The sequence below is a fragment of the Pipra filicauda genome, unplaced genomic scaffold, assembly GCF_003945595.2.
Source record: "Pipra filicauda isolate LSUMZ 115617 unplaced genomic scaffold, ASM394559v2 scaffold155_size1731166_pilon, whole genome shotgun sequence".
Classification (NCBI taxonomy): domain Eukaryota; kingdom Metazoa; phylum Chordata; class Aves; order Passeriformes; family Pipridae; genus Pipra; species Pipra filicauda.
In genome coordinates this window covers 895564-913218 of record NW_024104051.1, presented here as the reverse complement: position 1 = coordinate 913218, position 17655 = coordinate 895564, and the positions used below count along the sequence as shown (strand labels likewise).

Below are 17655 nucleotides of genomic sequence, written 5' to 3'. Positions count from 1 at the left end.
ACTTCCCCCTTCCCGAACTGGCAGGGGCCCCGTCTGCCCGAGGAGCCCGGTATCCAACCGGGTGGGCACGTGGTGCTGCCTGTCTGCTGGCCAGGGCCTCGGGGATCGCCCCTCGCAGGTGCGATTTGGAGCCGTGCCATGGGGATCGGTGCGGCCGGCCCGAGCAGTGCTGCTGGGTGGCACAGGGAGGATGGAATGGGGATCATCAGAGCCCAAACCTCCGTGTCTCTGCTGTTGGCCACTCTACGATGTTAATAAACTCCCTGTGTCTCCATGGGATTCGATCAAGGAGATATGCCCAGAGAAGCTGTGGATGCCTCAGCCCTGGAACTGTTCAAGGTCAAGTTAGACGGAGCTCTGAGCAATCTGGTCTAGTGGCAGGTGTCCAAAGCAGGGGCATTGGGACTAGATAATCTTTAAGGTCCCTTCCTTCCAACCGAAACCATTCTATGATTCTGTTATACTGCAACAGAGAGAGCAGCTGCATGCATCTCCTGGTTATGGAAGACTTCTCTCAGTGTGTTAACCCACAGGAATGAAAATTTTCATGCACTCATCTCTGATGCACACACACTACACACAGAACCGCCCCCAGCAGTGGCAGCTACACTGCCCAGCCCCTGGCAGATTCACCCTTGCATGCCTTTATTGCTCTCTCATTTGTCTTGCAATCAAAATGCCAATACATGAGCACACTGGATAAGTGTTCCAGTGGAAGTGATCAGCTGTGAAACCAGCACGTTTCAGCATTAGCTTTCAGAATCGAGCTGGCCATTGGGATAGGGCATCCCAGGCCACTCAGTTTGCTTCCTGAGAGGCGTTAGATCTTATTCTACACTGCACACTTCTTTAAAAGCTTAGCTCGCAGCAGACAGGGTGAAAACCACAGTTTCCACTATAAAAAAAACAGTACGAGCTTGAGCTTGGGCTGTGGGGAACAATGTGAATTTGTACCAAATAACTTTGTCCCATAATTGCAGAGCTCTCAAAAAACTATCAAAGTCCTCCTTTGGCTTTATCTCATTTCCAGGAAGTCCAGCGCCGGGGGCGGGAGAGGAGACGAAAGGCAGCTTGGTCTGATTGCAGACAAGGAGAGGCAGCGGCGGGCGGTGCTCCGCGTGCCGGAACTTCCTTGGAAGCCGCCAGCTCCCGGATCGGCGCTGGTCGGGCCGGGCAGGGCAGGGTTAAGCGAGCGAGGCTGGGCAGGAGCGGGTGTGCCCGGCCGGGAGCAGGAGCTGTGAGCTCTCCGCTCTTCCAGCTACCGCAGGATCGAGCTGTGAAAGGCACGTCGTAAGAAAGAAACCATCCCTGGTTAGTGCTTTGGTTGTTGTTCAGGTAATTAGTCACCTTCTTTAGAGAAGTTAGCGGGAGGAATTTATCCTGGATAACTCATGCTGTTAACTTTAATTGAAAACAGAGCTAGGAAAAATCATGTAGGTTTTTTTTTGCTGTGATTTGGCAAAGTCCAAAGTCATACAGCAGTGCCAGCCAAGAAATCTGCAAGTTAGGAGTGACTCAAGCTCCACAGATGAAGTAAGGCCTGCTTCAGTTAGCACTAAAATGAATACTTTAATGCAGTACTTTTTGTTTGCCCAGTTGTCTCAAATTAAGTAATATTTTCAAAATTTTCTCTGCAATGCCAGGACCAGAACTTAGTTCATTTACATTATATCACAGTGTTACATATGATTAGGATTGCTTACATACATAGAAGCATATAATCTTACGTAAATACAAAATACGAGGAGAGACAGTTTAAAAAAAAAAAAAGGGTGTTAGTGGTACTGCAAATGATACTAGTGCAAAACCAAAATTGTCATATCCTTGACAGGTGTTATATTTAGCACACTGGACAAGACATCTGATAACTGAATAATTATGTTTGTGAGCAAGGCATTCAATCTGTTGAAACCAATTCCATTGATGTCTGGCCAGTCAAATTTGGCTTACAAATTTATTCATCAACTTGTTGCTTCTCATGGACGTCGCTGTCACAGAAGTGTGATTTACAAACAGAGGTACAGGACGTGCCCATGTAGTGCTGGAAGACAAACAATAAGTGCTCAGACTAAGGTTGGTATCTGGAGAGCCCCCTTTCTTTTGCAAGATTCCTTTAAGTGTTTTTAGTTTACTGCTATCAGTATAATTTTTTAAGATTGTACCCAGTATTAGCAGAACATCAGTTCTTGAACCAGTGCTGCAGCCTATTAATCGTTCACATGCACATCAAACACAGCTGAAATGGTGGCGAACTGAGCATGCCCACAGGAATGAAAAGATTCATTACATGCAGCCAACCTGTTTCTAGTTCAGCACTGTTTCTAGTGCACCAGCTGTTTGTTTAAAGCTAGTGGCTTCCTCCCTCGTGGATCACCTTTCTGCTTGTGCAGTGTAGGAAGTGCTTCTAAAATGAATGCAGTTCTGACTCTACCCTTCATGGAGGAGGAAGTGGTGATGAAAGCAAATGGTGTAAAACATCACTGTCTTACTGGCATCTGCCAGTCAGTTGATGATATCTGGTGCCCAGTTTTCCACCACTGTTAACAGCATACAGGTTAATTGCCATCTGGTCTGAGTAAATTACTGCAGGAGCATCAGGTTTTGATCAAAAAGCCGGACAATGCTGTCACAATATGACATCATATTGTGATTTTATTGTATTGTATTTTATTCTATGTGTCATTCATTCTGGAGGATGAATCTAGTTTATCCTTCTAAGGTCATGTTGTGTGATACTCTCAGAAATATAGACTACATCTGGGAAAATTTGAATTTTCACAACCACATGGGGCTAACAACCTAAGTTTGCAAAAAATAGATGATATATATTTCAGAACATGGTTTTCCTTTGCAATTTGGTTGCACTATTCATCTCATTGCCTTGTTTGCTGCTGTTCAGAACCAGGTAGTATTATCAGAGACATTGTTTATGATGAATTGCAGACCTGTCCTAACACGGAGACGCCTTCAAGCCCACGTACAGCAGCAGACTGGAACTGAGGAAGAAATGCAAGTCAAGGCCAGGATAAAACAGCATTATTGGTGTTGAGATTGTAAGCATTTAATAGTTGTGGTTGAGATAAGTCTGAGTTTCCTCAGGACAAGGGTAAATATGGTTGACAAAAACTTCCAATCTATGCTGACACTTTTTTGTCACAGGTTTGAATTCTGGTTACTTGCAGAAGGTTTTTGTGAGAGGACTGAAGCAGCAGGACATCTCTGCTCAGTACTGTGTGCCCAGAATAAATCAGCATACTGCTGGGGAAAATTGTTCTGATTCAGTTAGCACAACATCAGGTTTTCTGCACCCAAGCATAGGACATAGTATGAGATGGAGACTGAACATCAGTGGAGCACAGCAAGCAGAATTGTAGGAAATTAGGCACAACTATTGTTAAGGTATGCAGCAAATCTTCAACTACCATTTTTATCAGTAAGGGCTGCCTCTAATTAGATGTTTGGTTATCTGTGGAGCTGGTATCATCTTATTGCAGAATACAGTACATTTGCAGGAGTGTGGTAGAGAGAACTGGGCTCAGAAATGTCTGGGCGGGAGAAAGTTCTAGTATGAAGGACTGTGTTGTTGGCGGGAATTACATTATCACCTCTAGTGCTCTTCCCCACTGGTTCAGCATATAGGCATGGGTGTGCTAAATTTTACACAAGTTCAGGTACAGATCTGGATGTTTAAAACACTGAAGGCAAGCAGTCTAGCAGCTAAGGATGGCCCTTCATCATGCAGATTTGTTAGAGCTAAACCATTCCTGACAGATGTTTGTCAGACCCATCTGGGGCTCAGTGCCACCCTACAATACCTGCAGCTTCACCAACCATTAACCAATAGGCAAGAAACTGTGAACAGCCTCTGTTTCATACCACTGTTTATAGAAGTGCATTGGTAAGTAAGGTTGAAAAGCTGCCAGATTTGTATGAAATCAGTATTGATTCAGGACTGAAATGAAACTATTTGCAAATAACATTTTGTAGGACTGGATTTTGATCTAAGAGTGCGGGTATTCCTTGGTGCTGTAGTCTAAATCAGCATTCGGGAAAAGTACTGGGAAATTGTCTGATGCACCACATTAGTACCAAGTGACTGTGGATTAAAAACAGTATTGAGTTCCATCAGTTCCTGTTTTACAGATGTGAATTTAAATGATCACTATCTCATTGCTCCTTTAAGGGTGTTTTCCTGAACAAAGGAGTATCTCTTCTATTCCACTGTTGCAGGTCATGGCAAAAGAAGAGTTGCCAGGCGTTTTGATTCTGGATATAGGAGGAACTCAAGGTGTGCTAGAAAACCTTGCAGCGCTTTTGAAGAAACACTTTCACCTTATCACCATGAAGGAATTTCTTGAAAACAAAGAAGAAATGAGCAAAAAAATCCAATCTGTTTTCGTGTTTGAGTGCAGGCCAACTATTGACCGGGAGCTCCTAGAAAGCTTGCCTAATTTAAAGGTAATTGGAAATTCTGGAGTTGGAGTTGATCACTTAGACTTGAAAATGATCTCTAGCTTTGGAGTAAAAGTGACCAACACCCCCCACGCCGTGGCAGACCCCACAGCAGACATAGGAATGGCCTTGATGCTGGCCTCCGCCAGAAGACTAGTAGAAGGTAATGTTTTCAATTTTCCTGGATCTAGCTACTTCTTTGGCATATCTCACTTTTGCTATGATTCAGATGATCTGTCGAAATCAATATTTGGGATGCTTTTACAGGGATAAATTTTTGGAGACCTCAGTTTTCAGAGGCATCTGCTCTTCGTGTGTCCATCTTCTTTTTAAGGCAACTGTGACTAGAGAAAGGCCTTTGTCTAAATTATGCACTTTGAAGTCACTTGTGATATCCTGTTTGGAATAATGCCTGGGGATTAATTCTCCTCTGGCTGTTCACTGGGTGGGTTGTTTATAGCTGTAAAAAATGAATACAGAGTGCATCCAAATGGAGTGTCACCACTTTCCATTTCCCCTTGAAAGAAGTGTCAGGAGCTATAGTAAGGTACAAAACATAATGGCCATATCCCCATCTCTAGACTGGTAATTAGTATAACTCCTTTTTTTTCCTGCTTCTGTGATGAGTTTATCTAAACCAGTGGGTTGTATTTGCTGAAGAGCATCAGCATTATGATTAAAATAGCTGATAATCCTTTTGATAAAGTTATTTCACACTGTACCAGCACCATTAGTCTCCTTTCCCCACAAGGGTTTTTTCTCCACATGTCCTTGCTACACAATGCCTTTTTGAGGAAGGAAGGTGTCAGTAGAGACTATCACAAGAAGCTGCCTCTGTCTTCAGGGACTCAGTCTTATTGTCACTGCTGCTCCAACCCTGAGCATGAAATAGCATCTTTCCTGGTGATGTTTTCTCACTATTGTATCTTGTTGAACTTCAAGTTCTGTGTACAAGAGCTCACAGAGATCCTTGGCTGAGCTGGAATTTGCAACCTTCACCCTCACTCAAGCAGTGAGTCTGCTTTGGGTTGTGATCCAGGAGAGAAATGCTGAGATTTACCCCAAATACAAAAAAATTGAAATCAATGCTTGCAGGGTGGTAAGTGTTAAAGAAGCTATTTTTGGATTTCCAAGAAAATGCACCAGCCATGGAAGAGGTACTTCCCTGAGGAGCCATTCCTCCTAGCACAATACCCAGTCAGGACCCCTGCTGTGTTACTGACTCCAGCCCTGGCTGCAGGGATTGGCACCATCCAGGTCCTTCTATGAACTGGTCAAAATTAGCAAGGCTATTTTGTAGGGCCGCTCCAGAGCCTCGCTGCTGTGATGGTGATAAACTTTTTCTGTCCCCCAGACCTGCTTTTATTGCTGATTTGTAACCATTCAGCATGTACTTACATTCAGGCTGCCAGATTGCGGTTTCTCCAGACACGAAGCATTTTGCTGTTGACTGGCTGGGAGTGGAAGTAACCAGAGCGACGCTTGGGATCATCGGGATGGGCAGCATTGGGTACAAAGTGGCTCAGAGAGCCAGAGCCTTCAACATGAGGATCCTCTACCATAACAGAAACCGGAGGTAAAAACATCTGGTTTCTGCGTGTAATTCAGGGGGCAATGACGGAAGCCACAGCTCTACTTGTGTCCCTGGTCTTCCTATGCACTTGTGACAGCTGTAAGCAGCATGAGAAGCACCAGCATGCTGCCACTTCCTCACTTTGGTTCCTGCCATGCCTCCTGCACTCACTCTGCCCTGGTTAATACATTAGCAGTTTGGAACAAGGGCCGTGTACCCTCTCTGAAGATGTTGTCCAGTCAAACCAGGCCTTGTGCCCTTGTGGTGTCCCTTGTCCTTTCAGACTCCTCTTCAGGCTTCTGGCAGCATCCCTGTTCCACCCAGCCAGCCAGTCTCCTCAGCCTAGCCTGATCACTCATCACATCAACACCAATGACAAAGGTCTTAATTTCTCACAGATTTGTAGTTTCCTTTCTTTCACACTTCACTTCCTCTTCATTTCTTTTCAACCACAAGTCCTAACTCACATGTCAGGCAAGGAAACACTCCACAGGGATTGGCATGGACACAGAAGAGAAGAGTGGGATCTGACTACATCCCCAACCTCCTATACCTAATATCACCCATGTGCTTTGCATACATCACTCCTTCAGTGTCCCACCACTTGTCTAGCCTCTTGCTTCCTCTAGCCCACATCCTTCCTGCCTCCCTTCCACTATCTGCACCTATCAGTGTCTTTTCCTTTAAACTTGTCCTTAAACCTCTCAGTCTCTGTGCTGTTCTGGATCTCTCCTGGGGTAATTGATTGTTGAAGCCAGTTAGAAATAGTTGTGTCAGTTTGGGGGTTTGTGCATTTTTTCTTCAGAAGAAAGGAAGAGGAAGAGGCTGTTGGTGCCCACTACTGTGAGAAGATGGAAGACTTGCTGCAACAATCTGACTTTGTTATGTTGATTGTGAACCTGACTCCTGAGACTCACAGACTGATTGGGAAAAAGGAGCTGAGTCTGATGAAACCCACAGCTACTCTTATAAACATCAGCCGAGGTAGGATGACCTGAAGTAACTGTTTGTGGCTCCACACTTAAAGTTGTGTTTTGTTTGATTATGTTGACATTCCCCTCTCCAAGCTCAGTCTGTGATACCCGTCTGTTTGAGTCATGAAGTAGCTGGCAGTCTACAAATGAGTGACTTATCGTGGACCATATGCTATGTGTTCAAAGGTCCTGTGGAAATTAGGGATGCTCAGCAGATGTTCAGTTCTCTTTAGCCTTATCCTAAAGACAGGGTTTTTAGTGGAAGTAACTGAAAGGTTTATCTTAAGCGAGGATGAACGGGGTACAAGGGAAAACATTATGTAACATTTGGAATAGCTTGTAGAAAGGAAGCCTCAAAAGGGATGACAGATCTGTTGGCACTGAACAAGCATATGAAAAAGATTATAGTTTCAGTAAACAAAGCAGAGATAAAAGAGTGGAAAGCATGAAGAGATTACGTGATTTGTCTGTAATAATACAGGAAGTGCCAAAATGAGGAAAAGACTGAAACTAGTCTCATCCCAAGAAACACCTCATGCAGTGGACCATAACCATTCTGTAATTAAAGATTCATAAATCAAATCTCTGGTTTGTTTGGTTAATGGTTGTTAGAAAGGCATTCTGCTTTTGAACATGATGCAGATCCTCTAATTTTTCTCACTAGACCCTTGAGACGTTTCCTTACTCCCCATAAAAATATGTTCATTAACTCATTGTGATACCAAGATTTCATTTCAATACAGGTGCAGTTATTGATCAAGATGCGTTGGTAGAAGCTCTCCAGAGTAAGGTTATTAGGGCTGCAGCTCTGGATGTGACATACCCTGAGCCTCTGCCAAGGTAAAGAAACCTGTTTCCCATTCTTTTAATCTGAAATGTTTCAAACTGTGTGCAAAGTGCTGTCATAATCTTGATCTCCACAGGGAGCCTCTCTCACTGCATAAAGGAAAAACCTCAGCCTGTCTCACACAATCATAAATAAATGACAAAGTATTCACCTTTCCCACATCTGTCAGTTCTTTGCCAGCCTAACTGACAGGCAAGGCAACAAGACCAACAGAGAAAAAAGAAATGGGTAACCAAGCTTCTCACAGCTTTCTGCTAGTTCTGTGCTTGTGGCCCTTTTATCTCAACAAGCCGCTGCTGTTTCCCGAGGTTCCCTTTCTCACAGCTAGCATAGGATAGCAGCAAAGTAAGTTCTCTGTGTAACACATTCTGTTCTTTCTGTTTCTTACAGAGATCACCCTCTATTAAAATTAAATAACGTCATCATAACCCCTCACATTGGAACTGCAACAGTCCAAGCTATCCATATGATGGCAGAAGAAGCAATAGCAAATATACTGGCTGTTCTCAATGGCCAACCCATTCCAAGTGAAGTGTTTCCCAAATGATGTGTGCCAGATGATACCACTAAATCTCCTGTGTATAGGAAGGCACTATTTCTTACAGTACCGCTTTTAAACTAAAAAAAAAAAAAGCAACCTGTTCCTGCACTGCTTGTCTTGATACTGCAAAACTGTCATCTCACTAGACTTGATCTGTACTGTTATTTCCAAGTCTGAAAAATAAAATAGAACCAATAAAAAATATTTGTTTGAAGATTTTAACTGAGCAGATGCACTTTGATATCCTCAGTCTGTTAGTGAATACTCTGTGACGTACTGGATTCAAATCTCACTAGAATATGTAACATTTTTATGTGGGTCAGAGGCAACTCGCTGTGAGGGAGTGGGGTGGGGAAGGGCTGGGCCTTGGGGGACAAGGTCAGAGCCGCCCTCAGAAAGCACTTGGCAGCACCAGACGCCTGCGTGGGGCTGCTCTCCACCGAAAAGGACACACGGGTAGCCCATACCACGCCCCCTGGAGCCTGTGATTGCCTCCAGCACACCTCACTCTGGCCAGGGGGGTACTGAGTGGTCAATGACCTGCATGTCCCGCCTACAAGGCTTGACCATGCTGGCCGAACCTTATAAATGTGGGACCACGGGGCTCACTCTGTGGGGGTGTTTCTCTTCCGGCTGGCCTTGTGTGAGCCATCGGATCCTCGGCTGTAACTATTTTTCTCTTATTCTCTTTCTTCTCTTCTCTTTCTCTATTCTTATTAATCTCTGTTCTTCCTTTACTCTTTCCTTTACTCTTCTTTAACTTTTTCCTTTACTGTAATTTTCTTTGAGTAACATTTTTCTAAACTACTTAGACAAGGTAATTTTTGATTTCGGGGTAGCAAAGGAGATTTATTGCACCAGACTGTTGATGGTCTGAAGCTAAGTAATTGATGAGAAGTAATTGTTGTGTTTTGAGCATGGTAGCAGTAATATGAAATCTTGGAGACCACAGAGGGCAGAACTTGTTCAGGCCTGATTGTGTGAATATCCGTGTGTGTGTATACACATGTGTGTATGTGTATAACAGGTAGTATATTGAAAAGAGCTGCTTTCTTGTCTTGCTTTGCTTACTTTCCTATCTAAATACATGGTTTATAGGATCTCTTGCTATAGATGTCATGAAACAGGACATGACAGTGATTATTCTTTGAAATGTCTGGAAATAATTACATGTCTGTCTTCTGATGATTTGTGTCTTTCTTTTTTGTGCAGATCATGGAAGGAGGAGAACTACCTGGGCTTTTGGTAAATGAAATCGGTGGCATATGTGGGATACTGCACAGCCATGTGGCATTCCTGAGGAAACATTTCTACCTCATCACCATGAAGGAATTGCTTGAAAACAGGAAGCATTTAAGCAGAAAGGTCCAAGCAATCTATCTGTGGTGGCACAAACCAGTCATTGACCGAGAGCTCCTCCAGAGCCTGCCAAACTTGAAAGTGATTGCGAATTCAGGAGTGGGGATGGATCACCTGGATCTGAAACTTGTAGCTAGCTTTGGTGTGAAGATGGCTAATGCTCCACGTGCTGTTTGCAGCAGCACAGCAGATGCTGGGATGGCTTTGCTGCTAGCATCTGCTAGAAGACTAGTGGAAGGTAACATCTCAATTCTTTTGTGACTTCTAAAAGTCATACAAGATTTACCTACCATTAACTTGAATTTTCTTATAGAGTTATGTGTAGTGCACATGGTTTCACATAAAATGTGAATTAAGTGTGATAAATGTACTTAAATTGTTACATTATACATAGACATACATAACCTATATTTCAACCACATATAAATAAAATCATATGAATTTAGTTTTCACAGGGTTGTAAATACTTGACCAGAATCTAATCCTGCTTTATGGACCAAGTGTTCCTAGAAACTGGAATTTAGTTTTTAAAATAAGTATGGCTGTAGAATTAATGTAACAGTTTCAGGTGAACAACACACTGATGTGTGCTTTCTACATACAAAAACTTTAAATTCCATTACCTTCTGCAGCAGTGCATTTTCAGTGACTATGACATTTGACTGACATAAGATGTGCTTTTCAATGTGACAGTGTTACAATGCTATAACCAAAAGAGGGAGATGGCAAAGATCAGACAATCGCTGGAGCCACAGGCTGGCAGAATAAATTAGTGTTTGAGATAACAGTAAAGCAGAACAAGGGTATATGGAACATAGAATAATAATAAGTTGGAAGGGATCCACAATGCTGATAGAGGCATGGGCATATTCTTGGGGACTGAAATGGATTGGTGCAGAATTGGGGCATTTAAGGGGCAATAGAGAGTAATAAAGCAGCTGCTCCCTTTTCTGCTTATAACATCCTTTCTAGTTTCTTCAACAATTTTTTCTTGCTATTTCCCCAAGTAGACCTACTCTTGCCTTTGTTAGAATGCCTCCTGCTTCAGGAAAAAATCCCCCAGGTTTATCCTATTAAATTTACCTGACTTTGACTTGCCAAATCCTGCACCACAGCATTCGTAGAAACTCAAAGGAGGGTTGTCTCACTCTAAATCTGTTTCTACGTAGCAAGGAGGAGACAGATTAAAGGGGAGATTAATTCCTTGTTCCCATCTACTTAAACTATCCCTGGTGGCATTTCTGACAGCTCTGCCCTCACATGACTGAGTTTTTTTCCCCTGAGTCTTTTTTTTTAATACTTTAACAACATTCTGCTTATGTTCTAGATAAACTGGCAATATCAGAAGACTGAAGTATCAGAAGCTTGTGATCTTCCTAGCAGATTAATAAGTTCTGACTTTGTGTATATAACTGTATTTTATGTGTTGTAGAACTATCCAAAATTGTACAGGCTTAACAGGTAATTATGGAAATTACCGCAGTGATTTTTAAAGCAGTTGCACTTTTCTTTCAAAGCAGAGTGACAGATATGAACAGGAAACCTCTTCTTATTCTAAATAAGCAAACCAAATATCTGGTGGTGTTCTCCACGTGACATTTCCAAACTCTGCATTGTTATTGGCAATAATTATTTTGATTGTTGATGAAGAACAGGGCAATATTTTCATGAGTCTAAAACAGTAAAAGGATTTTTGGGAGAAATTACATCAAAAGGCTTTTTGTAGTATAGTAAGAATAAATGAGATATATATACAGGTAAGAGGGAAAGATGATATATTAGGGAGTTACCTAGGACATTACAAAATCATGTGTTTGTAATCATTAGAAGTGTGCTGTAGTAGCACAACAAGTTCAGATTCTTTTGCCTTGTTCCTCTGTGTTGGACTCCATTCACTTCTCATATATGAGTATTTTTCTTGCAGTCCATCACATTGCAATTTCTTCAAGTATGGATTACTGTGAAGCTGATATTCTGGGAGTTAAAGTTTCTGGAGCTACTCTGGGGATCATTGGCATGGGCCGCATTGGATATAAGATTGCTCTGAGAGCCAAAGCATTTGAAATGAAGATTTTGTACCACAACAGGACACAGAGGTAAATATATGTCCTGACCTTAAGTGCAGCAGAAACTCTCTTCTAGGTAGCCAGTATTTTCTTTTCAAGGAATTATGTCAGAAGTGTAGCAAAAACTGAGGGAATAGGGCCAAGATTGAAACAAAAGGAAAAAAAAAGAGAATGGTTGCCTTAAATCAGTCCTGTAAAGAGTTACTTGGTGATTAAACACTTGGAAACTTAATTGAGGTTTTATATTAGAAATGTCAAGGTTTCCTGCAGATATGAGCAGAAAAATGGAAATCAAGCTTGTACTTTTTTTTTTTTATTCTTATCATATCATACTATGGTGACACATAACTCTACCTTTTGTTTATTTTTACTGCATATTTTGAGGGATCTTGTTGAAACTCAGTGTCTGGAAAACTAAGAAACATATGCTTGGCACAATTTGATTAACTTGAGAGCTATTCTTGAGAAAACCCTCTTTCTCCTCAAGCCATTTTAGCAAGTATTTAACCTTATTTCACCTTTTATTTTTAGCCCCTCCTAACTTGTGAGTCTGGGAATCTGATCCTTGTTAGACATTGAGCACAAGGACTCTTCACTGTAAAAGCAAGCAAGATCCCCATATATAACTTGAGGCCCTTCCAATCAGGCAAGGTGCAGACAACAAGCAGAACAAACCATGACCTACCCTGAGAGAACTTTACTCCCTCTGACTGAAGGGAGAAGCTGCAATGCTAGGACATGTGGCTTTCAGTGATTCTCTCCATATGCAGACTGCAGAAGGAGGGTCACTGCTCTAGCTAGCCCTAGTCAAATCAGAAGGGTGAATGAGGCCAGAAATTTTTAGCCTTGCTTGGCATTTCTGTTACTCAGAAGAACAGCTGAGCAAACTCACATTAAAAAAAGTACTAGTGAACACCCGCCTTAAGATCTTTCAGAATTTCTTCATAAACCACTCAAAACAAATACAACAAAAGGCACAACTCTTTTTTTTTCCCCTGTGGATCATCACTAACTTCCTCTGTTTAATATTTTTCAGTCTTTAAAGTAATATTTATGTAAGAGTGCTGTGATGAATGATCAATGCGCAGTGCAACAGAAATTAAAAACCTTTTTATTTTAAAGTACCTTTACACTTCAAGCTTATGTGTTGAACCAAGATGCATTCTGCATGCTGCAAAATTGGCTGTAGTTCCAGTCTGTTCTGTTCCTACGTATTCTCTGGTTATTGACCTGTACACTGAAAGAAACTAATGAAGTGCATGTGTTAGGAGACACATGATCCAAAGTTCTGAAGTTATTTTCTTAGAGTGACCTCTTTATTTCTAGATTAGGGAGGAAATAAAGCCCTTCTCTTGCAATCAGGACCAGAAAATTGTACACAAGATCTCCTGTCATTGCTTCTTTAGGTCCCAAAGTTCAGGAAGCTAAATTTACAAAGAATGGGAGAAATAGCAAGTATTCCTTTTTATTGTGAAAAATTAAAACTAAAAATCTCTCTCTACTTTGACAACTTTTCTGCTGAACACTTAACTCTGTAGAAATCCTGGGGCAGCCAGAAGCCTGGCTAAGAGCTGCCTCGCTGATTTCACTTATGAAAAATGACAGGCTTACTGAGGGTGCCAACAGGATGAGGATCACCAGCATCCTCAGAGCTTACATGGATGAGTTCTGGTAAATAACACTGCTCTGGTTTGAGCACCTTCCCCACTGGGAATCCTGGAGAATGGACCATGTGCTGCCATCTGCTCCAATGCTTAGCCTTAGTCCATTTGCAGACTTTATAAGAAGCCCCTGGACTCTGCACTGCAGTGGCTGAGAGGCAGGCATGCAATCCATCCCCTGCTGTAGGGCTTGAAGCCTTCCAGAAGGGTCTAAACATCCAGCTGAGCCTAAATTTGCCACCTATTTGCTACATGGATGTGATAATCAGATCCTTTAGTTTGTATAGTGGTGACATCAATGAAGAGAATATTTTCATGACTGATGCCCTGAAATACTTTTCCTCCCACTAGGAAAGCGCAAGAGGAACAAGCTGTTGGTGCCACTTACTGCGAAAAGATAGACAGCTTACTCCAGCAGGCAGATTTTGTGATGGTGGCAGTGAGCCTGACACCTCAGACACGCAACTTGATTGGGAAAAGAGAGCTGGAGCTAATGAAACCCACAGCTACTCTGGTTAACATCAGCCGAGGTACCGTCCAGAACAGTTGGCTGGCCAGAAAGCATGGGCCAGCTCCTGTTGTGTTACACACAGCGCTGTGCTGCAGCCACTGCGCAGGTGGTGCACGTAGCGAGGACAGAGTGGGCATGGCAAAAATTCCTCTCTCTCCTCTTTCATTCTCCTTTCACTCTGAGCTCATTACCTGCAACACAAGTTGCACTCATAGACACTCTTATTCCAAACCAGGTGCAGTAGTTGACCAAGAGGCGCTGGTGATGGCTCTGCAGACTGGTGTTATCTGGGCCGCGGCTTTGGATGTAACCTACCCAGAACCACTGCCCAGGTTGTCATCTCTGCTTATTTCTTGGAAAGGATGGGTGAGCCCTGCCGAGGCTGAAGATATCCCTGCAGCAGGCAGGGATGTGGTTGAGGCAGCCCCCGCCGCTCCCTGGGATGGGGGTTTGGATAAAAGTGCCATGAATATGAATGGAATGCAGACCAGATATTGGGGCTGATAACAGGCCAAGGGGAAGCCTGGGTGCCAGAAAACAGCAGGAGGCAGGGAGAGCATTAGACCACCTCTGTAGAATCACCCTGTGAAGCTGCAGCAGTGCTTCACTTGCAAATTGCTTTATTAGAAGGTGCAACTTGCCATGAATGGGTGAAAGCTGCTTCAGCCATCTTTTCTGAGACCTGCTGCATTGCCCCCAGATGTCCTTCCCCACAGGCTTCCTTCCACAATATGAGGCTGAAGTACTGTAGCCCTCTTGGGCCCAGAGGCTGCTTGGCTTCTGTTAAAAGATGCCTCTACCAGGATGGTGCCTCTCAGAGTTAATTGCGCTGGCTGCATTTTGGGTTTGGGAGGAGTTTGGTCTTGTTATGCCTGTGTGGGAATGAATAACTAAAGCTCACACCATTGTGTAGTGTGAATATGTCAGGAGGACTTAATCCTCTCTTCTGACATAGTTTGAATTGCTGCCTAATGGCAAAAATCTGTTTCTGGAGAAAAGAGCACAGTATAAACACTTAACATGTCCTCTTACAGTCCAAAATTACTTCCGCACAGGTGATCAGGTTCTGTGGTTCTAAGTGGGACTTGTTATATCAAATGAACTTCAAATAAAGTGCAAAAGCTAAAGTAGGAGTCCTCTATATTTGGATGAACAACAGTAGATAACAACTCTTTTTTCTTTTTTTCCAGAGATCATCCTTTGTTAAAATTAAAGAATGTCATTATAACGCCTCACCTCGGCATTAAAACAGACAAGACCACTTACATGATAACAGAGGAAGCAGTTGAAAACATACTAGCAGCTCTAAATGGTCTCCCCATGCCCAGTGAAGTGCTCCCTAGTTGATGTGAGAAAGGATAACACATCTCTTTTTATTATTTTCTTTCCCCCTATCAGCTCTAAAGGTTTTTATTCTTATGTTGTTTCCGTTAAGACAAACCTATTTCAAGCTTATGAATATAGATTTCCTGCCTCAGCTTTTTTTGCCTACACATAATGTAGACAGAGGAAATGTACGTCCTTGTCCAGTTTCATGCTTAAGCTAGTCTATACAACCCAGCTGGGAAATGCATACATTGTGTTGCATGACAGTCTTTTAGGGTAACGCAATACTTCAAAAGCCTAAACCTAAGAAACGGTTATTGCGCAAGAACCTTATTAACACTGCAGGCATCAGCTCACCCTGCAGGATTACATGGACACCAGTGGTAATATTTAATGATGGGATGAAGTTCACAGACTATGCAATACTTCACATAGCCACAGACCCATTTCAGAGTGCTCTGTACAATGGTGGTATAACAGATCCCTTTCTATTATAGAAAACTAATAGCACAGAGCAACACAATGTGATTTAGCTGAAAAGACTATGTGGAGGTCTATAAGGTACTCTATAAATTAAATATACTTAGAACATGGTAGTGCTCTGGTACAATTGTCTTCTTCTGTCACATATGTTGCTATACAGATATATCTCCAATAGAGATGTATCAACTCCTGAACTATAGCTTTAAAATTAGATGTTCAAGTTGCACAAAAAAACTTTGAAGCCATCTGATTCTCTCCACATCTAACCACATAACACACCCATTTTCTTCACATTTGATAGGTATATCCTGGATTTTTGCTTAAAAAAGAGTAACATTCCTTTAATTATTATTTTTTGGCTCCTCTAACAAATCGTTCCTTCATTTTGTTCATTCAAATTTGTTGATTTGATATACAAAGGAAAAAACCCCCATGTTGTGCTTTCAGTGGTTTTTTTTTTCCTTCACAACTAAAATGTGTAGATAGGCCTCCATTCTCAATTCATAGGGAGAATAACTTTGAGAGGGACTTTACAGTGGTCCTTTGATCTCAGGTACCAGTGAGCAGTAAGTTAAAAGATCACCCATTACATCTTATCAGCAAAGCAGTTTGGAAGTTTTGGATATGAAACAGGTAATGTGTAAGCATTTTATAGTTTGTTCGGGTTTTTTTAAGGAAGAAAATTCAAGTAGACTTAACTAAGAATCTAGTTGCTAGTTAATGAATTTTTGCTACTTGCTAGTTAATTGCTAGTAAATTTTTCCTACTTGCTAGTTAATGAATTTTTGCATTAAATGTCTGAACTTGAAATTCGTGTAAGCAAATCATACTAAAAAATCATTACCAGGATAACAAGAACAATATGTGGTTTTATATAATTACTATGAAATGTTATTATATTTTATCTTTTTATTTGTAATTTTATAGAGGATTTGGTATTAATCTTGACTGCCTTAATGTTCAGTGTATTAAAATGTATTTGGTAGAATTCAAGATGATATGATTTTGTAATCCATTCTTTTAAAAGCACTACAGCAGTCGGGAGAGACACAGCAGCACCCCATGGCTGGTTATTTCTTAGTGTGGAAGGAAGGAGAGGGATTCCTGGTGCCCACAGCAGTGCTGTGTCCCGGCTCCTGAGATGCTGTCATCACAGAAGCTAGGCCTCCTCTCCAGTGGCTGCTGACCAGCAAGGGGGATCACTTCAACGCACCCTTAGTGAACCCAGTACTGAAGCTGTGCTTCCCAGCCTCCATCTCCAGGGATGGAAGTTGAGGAAGGTGACTCTGCCCTTCTAACTCTGCTCTCGTGAGACCCGCCTGGAGTGCTGTGTGCAGATCTGGGGTCCCTAGCACAGGAAAGACATGGAGCTATTGGAGTGAGTCCAGAGAAGGGCCATGAAGATGAGCAGAGGGATGGAGCACCTCTCCTATGAGGAAAGGCAGAGAGAGTTGGGGTTGTTCAGCCTGGAGAAGAGAAGGCTCCAGGATAACGTTATAGCAGCCTTCCAGTATCTAAAAGGGGCCCACAAGAGAGCTGGAGAGGGACTTTTTACAAGGACATGTGCTGATAGAACAAGGAGGAATGGCTTTAAGCTGAAGGATGTTAAGTTTAGTTTCAATATTAGGAAGAAATTCTTTACTCAGAGGGTAGTGAAGCATTGGAACAGGTTGCCCAGAGAGGTTGAGGGACATCCTTCAAAGTGTTCAAGGCCAGGTTGGATGAGACTTCAAGCAACCTGGTCTAGTGAAAGGCATTCCTGTCCACAGCTGGAGGGCTGAAATTAGATGATCTTTAAAGTCTCTTCCAACCCAAAACAATGTATGATCTACAGTGCAAGTAACATTGTCCGGAAAATTTTC

At 42.3% G+C, this 17655-nt stretch overlaps 1 protein-coding gene across 13 annotated transcripts; it reads left to right on the top strand.

The window, feature by feature from the left end:
- The first annotated feature begins 35 nt into the window (after positions 1-35).
- Positions 36-16786, top strand: LOC113988170 (probable 2-ketogluconate reductase). Of its 13 annotated transcripts, none has more exons than XM_039379092.1 (8): positions 36-118; positions 1031-1311; positions 1832-2073; positions 4231-4615; positions 5857-6028; positions 6831-7009; positions 7743-7839; positions 9600-9733. In XM_039379092.1, the coding sequence occupies exons 3-8, from the start codon at positions 1879-1881 to the stop codon at positions 9634-9636; spliced, it is 1065 nt and encodes a 354-aa protein (XP_039235026.1). In that variant the 5' UTR covers positions 36-118; positions 1031-1311; positions 1832-1878; the 3' UTR covers positions 9637-9733. The 13 variants fall into 13 exon arrangements, with proteins under 13 accessions (XP_039235026.1, XP_039235029.1, XP_027577283.2 ...); XM_039379095.1 differs by lacking the exons at positions 1832-2073; positions 9600-9733 and adding exons at positions 2944-3399; positions 8237-8603; XM_027721482.2 differs by lacking the exon at positions 9600-9733 and adding an exon at positions 8237-8603.
- Positions 16787-17655: the final 869 nt, after the last annotated feature.